Consider the following 12479-nt stretch of genomic DNA (forward strand, 5'->3'; position numbering starts at 1 on the left):
TGCAGGGTACAGCCTCCCTCCTGGCTGTTTCACAAGCTGTCATTGAGTGTCTGCGGCTTTTCTGGCTGCATGGTGCAAGCTGTTAGTGGATCTAGCATTCTGGGGTCTGGAGGATGGTGGCCCTCTGCTCACAGCTCCACTAGGGACTCGGTGGGGTGGGAGGGCTCTGACCCCACACTTTCTTTCTGCACTGCCCTAGCAGAGGTTCTCCATGAGGGCCCCACCCCTATAGCAAACTTTTGCCTGGGCATCCAGGCATTTTCATACATCTGAAGTCTAGGCAGAGGTTCCCAAACCCCAATTCTTTTTTTTTTTTTTTTCCCCAGACAGAGTTCTGCTCTCTTGTCCATGCTGGAGTGCAGTAGTGCAATGTTGGCTCACTGCAACCTTTTCCTCCTTGGTTCAAGTGATTCTCCTGCCTCAGCCTCCCGAGTAGCTGGGATTACAGGCATGTGCCACCACACCCAGCTAATTTTAAGTATTTTTAGTAGAGACAGGGTTTCCCCAGTTGGCTGGGCTAGTCTTGAACACCTGTCCACCTGCCATGGCTTCCCAAAGTGCTAGGATTACAGATGTGAGCCACCACACCTGGCCCAAATCTCAATTCTTGATTTCTGTGTACCCACAGGCTCAACACTGCATAAAAGCTGCCAAGACTTGGGGCTTCCACCCTCTGAAGCACTAGCCCAAGCTGTACCTTGGCCCCTTTTAGTTATGGCTGGAGTGGCTGTGACACAGAGCACCAAGTCCTAGACTGCACACAGCATGGGGACCCTGGCCCTGGCCCTGGCCCATGAAAACATTTTCTCCCAAGCCTCTGGACCTGTGGTGGGAGGGGCTGCCGTCAAGACCTCTGACATGCCCTGGAGACATTTTTCCCATTATCTTGGGGATTAATATTTGGCTCCTCCTTACTTATGCAAATTTCTGTAGTCGGCTTCAAATTCTCCTCAGCAAATAGGTTTTTCTTTTCTATCACGTTGTCAGGCTGCAAATTTTCCAAACGTTTATGCTCTTCTTCTCTTATAAAACTAAATGCCTTTAACAGCACCCAAGTCACCTATTGAATGCTTTGCTGCTTAGAAATTTCTTCCGCCAGATACCTAAATCATCTCTCTCAAGTTCAAAGTTCCACAAATCTCTAGGGCAGGGGCAAAATGCTACCAGTCTCTTTGTTAAACATAACAAGAGTCACCTTTTCTCCCAACAAGTTCCTCGTCTGCATCTGAGACCACCTCAGCCTGGACCTTATTGTCCACATCACTATCAGGCTTTAGTCAAAGTCCTTCAGGTCTCTAGGAAGTTCCAAACTTTCCCACATTTTCTTGTCTTCTTCTGAGTCCTCCAAACTGTTTCAACCTCTGCCTATTACCCAATTCCAAAGTTACTTCCACGTTTTCGGGTATCTTTTCAGCAGTGCCCCACTCTACTAGTATCAGTTTAATGTATTAGTCTGTTTTCACACTGCTGATAAAGACATACCTGAGACTGGGCAATTTACAGAAGAAAGACGTTTATTGGACTTACAGTTCCACGTGGCTGGGTAAGCCTCACGATCGTGGCAGAAAGCAAGGAGGAGCAAGTCATGTCTTACATGGATGCCAGCAGGCAAAGAGAGCTTGTGCAGGAAAACTCCCCCTTGTAATAACCATCAGATCTTGTGAAATGTATTCACTATCACGAGAACAGCACAGGAAAGACCTGCCCCCATGGTTCAATTGCCTCCTATCAGGTCCCTCCTACAACATGTGGGAGTTCAAGATGAGATTTGGGTGGGAACACAGCCAAACAATATCACATAGAAAACTAGGCCTCATTACTTTGGTCAAAACCAGTATCTAACAAAAATATTATTATTGAATTCAATCACTTGCTCATACTTTTGGACTTTACTGTGGAGTTGACTTTACTGCCAGTTGTACCATTGAAAAGCAGGAGGTGCAGAATTTTCCCCCAAAACAATGCTTTCTTAGCCAGGTCCCAAGGCCAGAGGTCCCAGGAGCAGCAGCAGCAGCAGCAGTGGGCCCCCCAGGAGAACCTCTAAGGTCACACAGGGTGCCCACTGCAGACAGGCTATAGTGCATGGTGCCTCGTCCCTGACAACCACCTCCACTTCACACCAGCCACAGCAAGGAACTTTGACACCAGCATGGATCTCTGCCTGCCGCTGATGGCCATGGCTATGGAACAGGTGGTGTTGCATCAGTTCTTTATACCAAGTCCTTTGTGAAGCATTCCACAGAGCATGTGTCACTGGCATGTGTTCACCTGACCTCCAAAATAGAAGAGACTCTAAGACAGATAGGAGATATCATCAGCGTGTTTCATCACCTCTGACATCTGAGAGAAAAAAGAAACCTGAGCCTCTACTATTGGATCAAAATTATGTTAACTTAAAGAACCAGATTATAAAAAGCAGAAAGATGAGGGCTCCAAGAGCCAGACTTTTGTCACGATGCCCACCATTAGATCATCATTATAATACCTTCAGGTGTTACAGTGTTAGTGCAACTAACACCTGGCCCATACCTTATGGAATTGCACAGGAGGGCACAGGAAAGCCTCATGAACGTCTTACCAAACAGGGAGAGAAATGGAGGCAGAGCGGGAGCTAGGAGCAGTTTTTAGGTCCCTATTGAGATCCACTCCTTCCAAGAGGAGGAAGAGCCACAGAGCTCAGCTCCCTGCAGGTCTAAGTCAAAGAGCCAGTGACTTCCTGTTGAGATGAGCTGGTGGTGCTCCCTACAGAGGCTCCCTGTGTCCAAGGACTACAAGCCCCCCACAAAAGTCTCACAAGCCTTAGAGACAGACCTCATCCAATTCATGAAGCCACTCATTGGAGTGGGCAGATAATTCTGAAAATATGATAAGAAAAGTTGTAACTACAGAGACCAGTGTCAGGGTGGTTGAGGTTGTGAGTGGGCCATCACTGTGAGTGGAACTACTTTGGGAACAGCAGACATCAGAGGGTAAGCCAGGGGTCCCCGAGTCACTAGCTGACCTCAGGCCTTTTCCCAGAGGGATGTCTGGAGGGCTGCCTACCTTTGAGCCATTGGCATGTACATCTCAGTGTGAGTGGCCCCACATTACAACTCTTTCTGGAAAAGGTTATTGACCCTGGACCTTGTGATGAACTTTGAAATGGAATTGAGGAGACCATAAGTGCTCTTCAGGCCAGCCCGGGGCCCAGTGCGCACCTGTCCCAGTGCGCACCCCACCTGAGCAGCAGCCCTGCATGCGCTGGATAAAAAGCAAGTGTACTTGTCCCCGTTGGTGTGGCTTGGTGCTAACAAGCTGTCTCTTCACTCCCAAACCAATACTCAATTACGTTAAGCCAATAAAATGGCTATATTAGCTTGAATTTACATATATATTTTGCACTGTCTCGCAATATCAGAAAATGACCTTAATAGCCCCATTATCTATCCATGTTATAAACATGTTTAAAACAAATTAAAGCTACATATGAAAACTCAGAACCTGACTTTTCCACTTAAAACTTGTTAAATGTGAAAAATACGAGGTTGGTGCAAAAGTAATTGTGGTTTTTGCAATTGATTTTCAATGGCAAAAATCTCAAATTACTTTTGCACCGATCTAATATTTAGATCTGTGTTGAAAATAATAGACTTTTCTCTGTGTAACCCTAAGTGCAGGCTACCAGCTCCTAAATAAAGAAGTTCCCTGTATGTGCATGTTATGTAGTTAAACAATTCTGTCTACTCAGGACATTTGGAATGTTAAAGAATTTGTACTTTGTCATTCTGCTTGCTTAAGTGTTCAAATGTGTACACAACCATGAGTTCCCATTCTAGCGGTATGTGTGAGCTGCCCTCCCTGTTCCTTACTCATTAAAGTGATGAATTTTGTAAAAACAAAACAAAAACCCAAACAACAAAACGATGTTATTTTAAAATTATACTGCCTTTTTCGTGTGTGCATGAGTGTAATATGTATATGTGTATAATGTGCGTTTAGTGTATAGGTAGGGTGTTTATATATTTCACATGACTGATGGGTTTTGTACTTGTTTTAAATTTGATTTTTCAAGTTCACAATGCATTAACATATTACAAATTCAAAGAGTGTAAAAGAAAAGGTTTTGATCCCCTCCCTGTCTTAGAGCCCTCCATTTCCCCTACCAAAGACAGCCTGTGTGACTAATTTCAAGTGTATCCTTACCGATCTCTCCTATAAATATTCATACATTTATTTTTTCTCTCATTTTTACAGAAAGTGAAGCATACTCTACATGCTGCTTTGCACCAGCTTTTCATTTGACAGTGCATCTTTGAGATTTTTTCATATTCCATAAAAAGCTTCCCTTTGTTTGTAAATGCACCACAATATTTTTAAGCAACACTACTGACGGGCATTTGTGTTTCCTAACTCTTTGCTATTAAAAATGTACTGTAGGGGTTGGGTGCAGTAGCTCACGCCTGTAATACCAGCACTTTGGGAGGCCGAGGTGAGTGGGCACCTGAGGTCAGGAGTTCAAGACCAGCCTGGCCAACATGGCGAAACCTTGTGTCTACTAAAAATACAAAAATTAGCCAAGAGTGATGACACATGCCTGTAATACCAGCTACTTGGGAGGCTGAGGCAGGAGAATCGTTTGAACCCAGGAAGTGGAGGTTGCAGTGAGCTGAGATTGTGTCACTACACTCCAAGTGAGCCAAGATTGTGCCATTGCACTCCAGCCTGGGTGACAGAGTGAGACCCTGTCTCAAAAATCAAAACAAAAAAACAAGTACTGCAAAGTATAAATTTGTACATACAGTATTTTATACCAGTTAAACAATTAATATAAATTCCTAGAACTGGAATTACTGAATCAAAGTATTTTAAATTTTAAATTTTGCCCAATTGCTTTTCTTTTAGAATTTGTACAGTTTATGTTCTCACCAATGATATATGCTTTACTATTTTCATACAATTAGAACAGCACAAATTTGTCAAGTTTTATTTTTGCCACAATGATACATTTAAATTTCACTTCTCTCATTATGAGGTAAAGTTGAATGTATATATAAAGCCATTTATATTTCCTTCCTTGTGAATTGTGTGTTTATATCCTTTGCTCATTGTTGTACTTCATTGTTGATCTTTTTGTAAATTGATTTCTGGTAATTCTTTTTATTCCAGGGAAATTAACCTTTATAAGTTGGAAATATTTTTTCCCAGTTTGCCATTTAGCTTTTGAGTTTTCTTGCAGAAGTTGGTTGTGTTTTGTTTTGTTTTGTTTTGTTTTGTTTTGTTTTGTTTTAAGAAATGATCTTCCTCTGTCACCCAGGCAGGAGTGCAGTGGTACCATCATAGCTCACTGCAGCCTCAAACTCCAGAGCTCAAGGGATCCTCCCACTTCTGCCTCCCAAGTAGCTGGGATTGCACACCACCAGCTGGTGCATACCACCAGACCTGGCTAATTTTTTAATTTTTTGCAGAGGCAGGTCTTGCTGTGTTGCCCAGGCTGGTTTCAAACACCTGGCCTCAAGCAGGCTTCCTGCCTCAGCCTCCCGAAAGTGCTGGGATTACAGGTGTGAGCTACTGCACCCGGCCTGTTGCCATAGTTTTTGCTATGCAGAAATATTTAGATTTATGTAGTCAGATTTATATATTATGTTTTCTGAATTATATATGATATCTAAGCTTTTTCCATTCCTAAGTTTTTTTTTAAAAAAAGTTTCACATATCTTTAGTACATTTATGAAATCATTGATCCATCTGGAGTTTATTTTGGTTTACAAAGTCAAAAGTATGGATTCAGCTCTTTTATTCCTTTTCTCTGGTGGCTCTCCTGTTGACATGAATTTTGAATTTAAAAAAAGTCTTAGTACATACTGTCATATGCAAGGACAACTATACTGATTAAGCCATATATTCTTTGAATATTTTAATTTTTATTGCTATAGAGATTCTTCATTTTTGTATGATCAGAAAATGGGTAGTTACAATGTATCATAACTTTTAAGTCAGCCTAAAGAAGCTGCAAATTATATGACATTGTGGGTTCCCTGCTCTGTTCTCCTTACCTTAACTGTGATACTCCCTGCCTTATTGCTTCTTGCAAAATACCATGTCATTGTCTTCTTGGGAGCAAAGTGACACTCAAAAATTGCTAGGCAAAGATGTAACCAAATGTTGATGTTGACTTGCATTTTTATTTGTGAAAGTTTGACTAACAGTCCTATTATTTTTACTTTTAATGTGATGGTTCTTATTTTTAACTGATACGAGCTTGCAAATTTTATCTGTTTATTTTTACTAAAAGTAAATATTTTGTACAGTTTTGGAGAGGAGTGGTAGAAGCTCCATGCCTGAGTTATCCAACCCAGGCTGTCTGATTAGAGGATGAGTTGTTTCCGGTTTTTGTTTCTGATGTTTTTGTTTTTGTTTTTGAGACGTCTTGCTCCATTACCCAGGCTGGAGTGGAGTCCAGCGGTGCAGTTTCAGCTCACCGCAACCTCCACCTCCCAGGTTCAAGCGATTCTCATGCCTCAGCCTCCCAAGTGGCTGGGACCACACCTGACTAATTTTTATATTTTTAGTAGAGATGGGGTTTCATCATGTTGGCCAGGCTGGTCTCGAACTCCTGACCTCAGGTGATCTGTTCACCTCAGCCTCCCAAAGTGCTGGGATTACAGACATGAGCCACCGTGTCCAGCCTGTTTTGGGTTTTTTTTTTTAATTATCTTGGTAAGGAAGTCACTTTCTAGAAGAAGAGTTCTTTTTTAGCATTATCCTTGACAGAACCTTCATTACTGAATGGAAAATGGGGTATGTCCATGTAAATATTTCAGTTGCATATCCAGAGCTACTCAAATATAAATATGTTTGAAAATTAAGTCAATTATAGTAACTGATTTATAAAATGAAAGAATTATTGGTGAGATGAATAAGGCGTATCTTCAGATTTAAACGGCTTTTAGTCTGGAATTCTTTGGAAAGAAAATAGACTTCTTGCAAGATGTTACTGTGAATATTCCTTGACATTTGTTTAACAAGTAGAAAAGTACAGCTACAAACCATTTATGAATATATTTTAATAGGAAAATTTCATAAAGCCCCAAGTAATGAACTCTTTTTAATAAATGGTAATATTTGAAGGATAAATATATGCTATCTTTTTCTTAGATTTTTTTCCTCATCTTTAAAATTAGAGAAATAATGATAATGATGATGATGACGTGTTCACTTTGGCCCCCAAGGATATTTTGATCATTCTAAACTACTACCTGCTAATAAAGATGTATTTTCTTATTTTTAATAGACCAAATTACTACACGTAAATATGTGTTCCATTATAAACATTCTAACTTCCTCCTTAAGTTTACTGGAGAAATGTGTTTCATTGAAGATACTGTGTATGTTCTCTTCTTTCAAATTCTGTTTTCTTCAATGAGTTTTCCATCCTGTCAAGCTGCTGCCTTTATAATATGACATTCTTGATATCTGACATGTTGACATTGATAATACTCTTTATAACCTGTAAATGTTATGATTAAAAGATTTCTGGATTATAATTGTTTAGTATTTGACACATTTTTTCCCCTCAGTGAAATCTGAAATTTTCTTCTGTGCACTAAAGCTCAAATGTATATATTTTCACTAAATTTTGCGAACTATACCCTTTTCTTTTGACATTCCCACTTATGTTCCTTGTTTTTCCTTTGAATCAATACTTTTATATTAAATTGTATGGCCATGAGATAAATGATAGCTAGTTTGCAGAGATAATTGACTCCATTTATATCGTATGAAGTACATAATACATTTGCTCATCTGAAGATAGCCACAACACAAAAATTCCATACTTTTATTATTTGTTCTTATATTTATAGAACAAATGTAATATGTTTATAAATATTTGCTCAGATATTAATGATAGATGTTGATATAATCCGTAAATGGTTTATTCATGTTCTTATATTTCATATGGTTTTCATCACTACATATAAAGATTTCTCATGACTCAAATAAAAGAATATTTTGTATAATAGCTTTCATTAATTCTTAGAATCCTAAAAATTGAAAATATTGTGGAAGTGGAAGAAATTCAGTTCCAGGTGTTTTTATAGTTTTAGTTTTATATTTTTACAGATTTCATGTGGCTGCAATATAATTTAACTCCAGAAAAAATGAACTGTAAAATACTATTTTTCATTACACTGCAAACATCTTTCACATTTTAGAATGCTTGAATATATTTTATGATACAATCATGAAATCTGTGATGTCTTATTTAGAAATGCAGGCCAAATTACATTTAATTTATGAAGGGTTTGGAGACATAACACTTTACTCATAAAGTACATTAACAAATAGATCAGTGGGCTGGTATAAATGAACTGGGTTTACTCTATTTTTTACCCCCTTCAGGCAGAACTCACAGTTTGGAGACGAAAAAACATTTAGTGATTCATCACTGCTGGAAAATCTCCAAAATAATCATGTAAGTTACATAAAACCATTATCTTTTTTGTTGGTGAATAAAAACTAATGAATGTTTCTCTGGACTATCTTCTCTGTTTATATATTTCTCTTTTTTTACTTTCATTATCTTTTATTTATTTATTTATTTATTTATTTATTTATTTATTTGAGACAGAGTCTCACTCTTTCACCAGGGCTGGAGTGCAGTGGCGTGATTTTGGCTCACTACAACCTCTGCCTCCCAGAATCAAGCCATTTCTCCTGCCTCAGCCTCCCAAGTAGCTGGGATTACAGGCACTCGCCACCACACCTGGCTAATTTTTGTATTTTAGTAGAGACAGGGTTTCGTCATGTTGGTCAGGCTGGTCTTAAACTCCTGACCTCAGGTGATCCACCCCCTCAGCCTCCCAAAGTGCTGGGATTATAGGCATGAGCCACCATGCCTGGCCTCATCATCATTTTTAATAATTATCAAAATCTATGCCAAATCCTTTTTACTTGGCCAACATTAATTCATGGTTGTTATTTATTTGGTTTTAATATTATCATTCATCAGTATTCTGTCTTTTCAAATTGTTTCATTTTAAATGATTATTGAACTTCTGGGATACAATTCAATATTGTATCTATCTTGTGACTCTTCCTAGGAATTAGAGGGTTGTCTTTGATGCCTTCTTTTCTCTCCATGTCCAGATCTCTGAGTCACCAAGCCCTTGTCAGTACTGATTGCTAGAATCTATCTTGGGTTTTGGCTGCAGTTAATCCTCATTTTCACCACCCCAGTCCAGACCGCCAGCACCCAGTCTGTGGATTCCTGTGGTAGCCTCCTGGCCAGTCTCCTGGGTTCCGTTTTTGCTCCTCTCCAGTTATTGTTGCCCATGACAGCTGAAAAATGCAAATGGAAATCAAGTCCCCTCACTATCCTGTTTAAGCCTATTCTCTGCCTTCTCTCTTCATTCATAAAGTAACATGATCTGGCCCCTGTCTAAGCTGTCACTCTCATTTTGAGCTCCTTTTCTTTCTCCTCATCCCACTGGCTGCCTTTTATTTTCTAAAACACATCATTTTTTCCTTCTTTACGACCTTTCCTGCTTGATGGAAAGCACTTTGCTCAATTCTTCATGAGGCTAAAACTTCATCAGCTCAAATATTACATTATCTTGAGAATAACCACAGACTTGCTCAAGTCACATTACATGATATTTGCATATTCCCTTCTTTACAGTGCTTGTCTTGCTATAAGTAAACAATATGTGTATATTTATTTGTGTTCGGTCTTCCCCACAACGCCAAGCTTCACATGGCAGGGACCATGTCTGTTTAGTCCACTGTTCTAGCCTGAACAGTTTTTTCAAATAATGTTCTGATATATCTTCCTATTCACTTCACATTACTATTTTTTTTTTGCCCAAGAGCATAGAGAAATGTTTTTCCTTTATTAAATTGAATGACATTTCTCTTTATTGAGAGCCAGACAGGAAGATATTTAATTTAAAATATCTGGCTTCTCTCCTATAAACCCTGAGCTCCGTGCAGAAAGGATATATACCCTTCTGTCTTCTCAGGCTGTAAGAGTCCACTGGACATAGGAGTTGTTCATAATTTTTTATTCATTAAAATATGAATAAAGTTACCATTTTTGGAGAGGAAGGACAAAACATTATAGAAAAATCCTCAATCATTATCATCCCAACGCAAAGTATAACCCCAACGCAGTAAGATTGCATGCCTAAAATTTAAATCTGGTCAGGAATTACAACTAGGTAAATGAACATCTTCGAATTTTTATCCTGTCCTCCAAGGACAAGATTCAGCTACATCTGCCTTTCTCACTATACTATTTCTATTTGACAACACCAAGTTGTCTTGTATAAACGTTTAGAAAATGAATGAATGAGTAGAAAAATAATTTGAATTAAAAAACACATTTTCTTTATAATTGATGTTGGCTTCTTAGTTGGCTATAATCCCACACCCCCAATGTATAACAGCTATGTTTTTATGGGGTTTTGTTTGTTTATCTTATTTGTTTTGTTTTGTTTTGAGACGGAGTCTCACTCTGTTGTCCAGGCTAGAGTACAATGTTGCAATCTCAGCTCACTGCAGCCTCCGCCTCCCGCCTCCCGCCTCCCCGGTTCAAGCGATTCTCCTGACTCAGCTTCCCGAATAGCTGGCATTACAGGCGCCTGCCACCACTCCTGGCTAATTTTTGTATTTTTAGTAGAGATGGGGTTTCACCAGGCTGGTCTCGAACTCCTGACCTCAGGCGATCCACCCACCTCGGCCTCCCAAGGTGCTAGAATTACAGGTGTGAGCTACCACATCTGGCCAACAGCTATGTTCTTAATAGACATGAAGTGATATTACTATTGGTGTCAAAATGTTCACATGAGAAGGGCTTAAATTATGTATCTATTTTCCACAGCCAACTGCACCTATAATATGTGAATTTCTTACAATGATGGCAGTCTGTCACACAGCAGTGCCAGAGCGAGAAGGTGATAAGATTATTTATCAAGCAGCATCTCCAGGTACAAATGAAGCAATTGTAAAGTATTTTTTTGTGGAAAATTGTTCGGAATGTAAGTCAATTTAATTTTAAAAAGATAGCCAAATTGAGTGTTTTTTAGATAAAAATTTTTATTTACCAATTAGAAAAACCTTGGCTTTCAAGGTTAAATATATATGTGATATTTTAAAATGTGTAATTTTGTATATGTAATTTTTGGTGTATTACATAAGTTACATGAAAATTTGAATAACATAATTCTCATAAGTGAAAAATGTACCTTTTTACATATACGTAATAATTTTTCGCTTCTTTATAAATACCTAAGAACTGTTAGTCAAGCTGATTTTGCACAGGTACAAATAGGAAAAGGAAGATGTGTTTGCCTGAATATAGTAAGCTTATATGACTTTAGAACACCAATTTTGCCTTCCTCTTTTGTTAATGATAATAAAGAAATTTGGGTATTTATTTGGGTGAGGAAAGTTTTACACATTTGAAGGGATTCCATAAAATATTATTAGTACAGTTATCAATATAAGTACTTAGGCTTAATTTTGGATCTATTTTCAATGTAAAGTTGGGCAGATAGTCAGTTTGATGAGAACTTTGTTAGAAGTGTTTTAAACTGCATTCTAAGCCAGCATCTGTGACTTATAGGATATACTAAATTCCTTAAAAGCATAAGAATTGTTGTCTCATATCATTAGGGTAGAAAGTGTGTGATGCTTTCTTATGCCATACCTACTCTAGCAATAAAAAGGTTTTATTTAACATGATGACATTCATAGACATTAAAATCATTAGTTCATTTAAAGCTTGTTTAAACTGAATCCTCAATTAGCAATATTAGTTTCTCTAGACTCAGCATTTTAGGAGGAAAAGGATAAAAGTTTAGAAGGCAATTTTCTCTGATTCCTTTTGAGAAAGTTTTCTAGCAAATACACTGGATGAAGGGGTACATTTAAATTAAGCTTCTTAGGAATTTATGACTAGCAGTGAGACTTGACATTTTGGAAATGTAACTCTGAGTTCTGTTTGTGTCTCCAACACTTAAGATTATTCTCCTTATTTCTTTGGAATTATCATGTAGTTTTAAAATAATTGGATTAATAACAGGAGCCAGAATAAAAAGAACTTTAATTAAACAGAAAATTATATTACCTTAATGTACTTCTCTTGTACTGAGAATATTTTTTTTCAATCATGTATTTGCTTTTACTTCTTTTTCTAAAACAGATGAGGGAGCATTGGTCAGAGCAGCCAAGCAATTGAATTTTGTTTTCACTGGAAGAACACCCGACTCGGTGATTATAGATTCAGTAAGTTACTTGTTTTTAAGGTTCTTTTTAATCCAAGTAATACATTTGCATAGCTTTAAATATAAAGTAATACCAAAAGGCTCATAATAAAATAGAGGTTCCCCACTCCAGAAGCAACCACTGGGTGTTCTTTTAGCTATTTCTTTAGGCATTTATACATCTCATATTTTCAAAAAAAAAAAAAAAAGGTGATTATTAATACATGTTTTGACTCT

The 12479-nt window shown here is 38.2% G+C and overlaps 1 protein-coding gene across 4 annotated transcripts in view; it reads left to right on the forward strand.

Annotated features, from left to right (window-relative positions):
• Window positions 1-12479, forward strand: part of ATP8A1 (ATPase phospholipid transporting 8A1) — a 251337-nt gene that overhangs the window by 95056 nt on the left and 143802 nt on the right. For all 4 annotated transcript variants that reach the window (XM_030801459.1, XM_003258635.2, XM_003258634.2 and 1 more), the window contains 3 exons: window positions 8380-8452; window positions 10859-10964; window positions 12182-12264. In XM_030801459.1, the coding sequence (XP_030657319.1) occupies window positions 8380-8452; window positions 10859-10964; window positions 12182-12264 (262 nt within the window). The remainder of the gene's footprint in view (window positions 1-8379; window positions 8453-10858; window positions 10965-12181; window positions 12265-12479) is intronic.

The sequence above is a fragment of the Nomascus leucogenys genome, chromosome 20, assembly GCF_006542625.1.
Source record: "Nomascus leucogenys isolate Asia chromosome 20, Asia_NLE_v1, whole genome shotgun sequence".
Lineage (NCBI taxonomy): Eukaryota > Metazoa > Chordata > Mammalia > Primates > Hylobatidae > Nomascus > Nomascus leucogenys.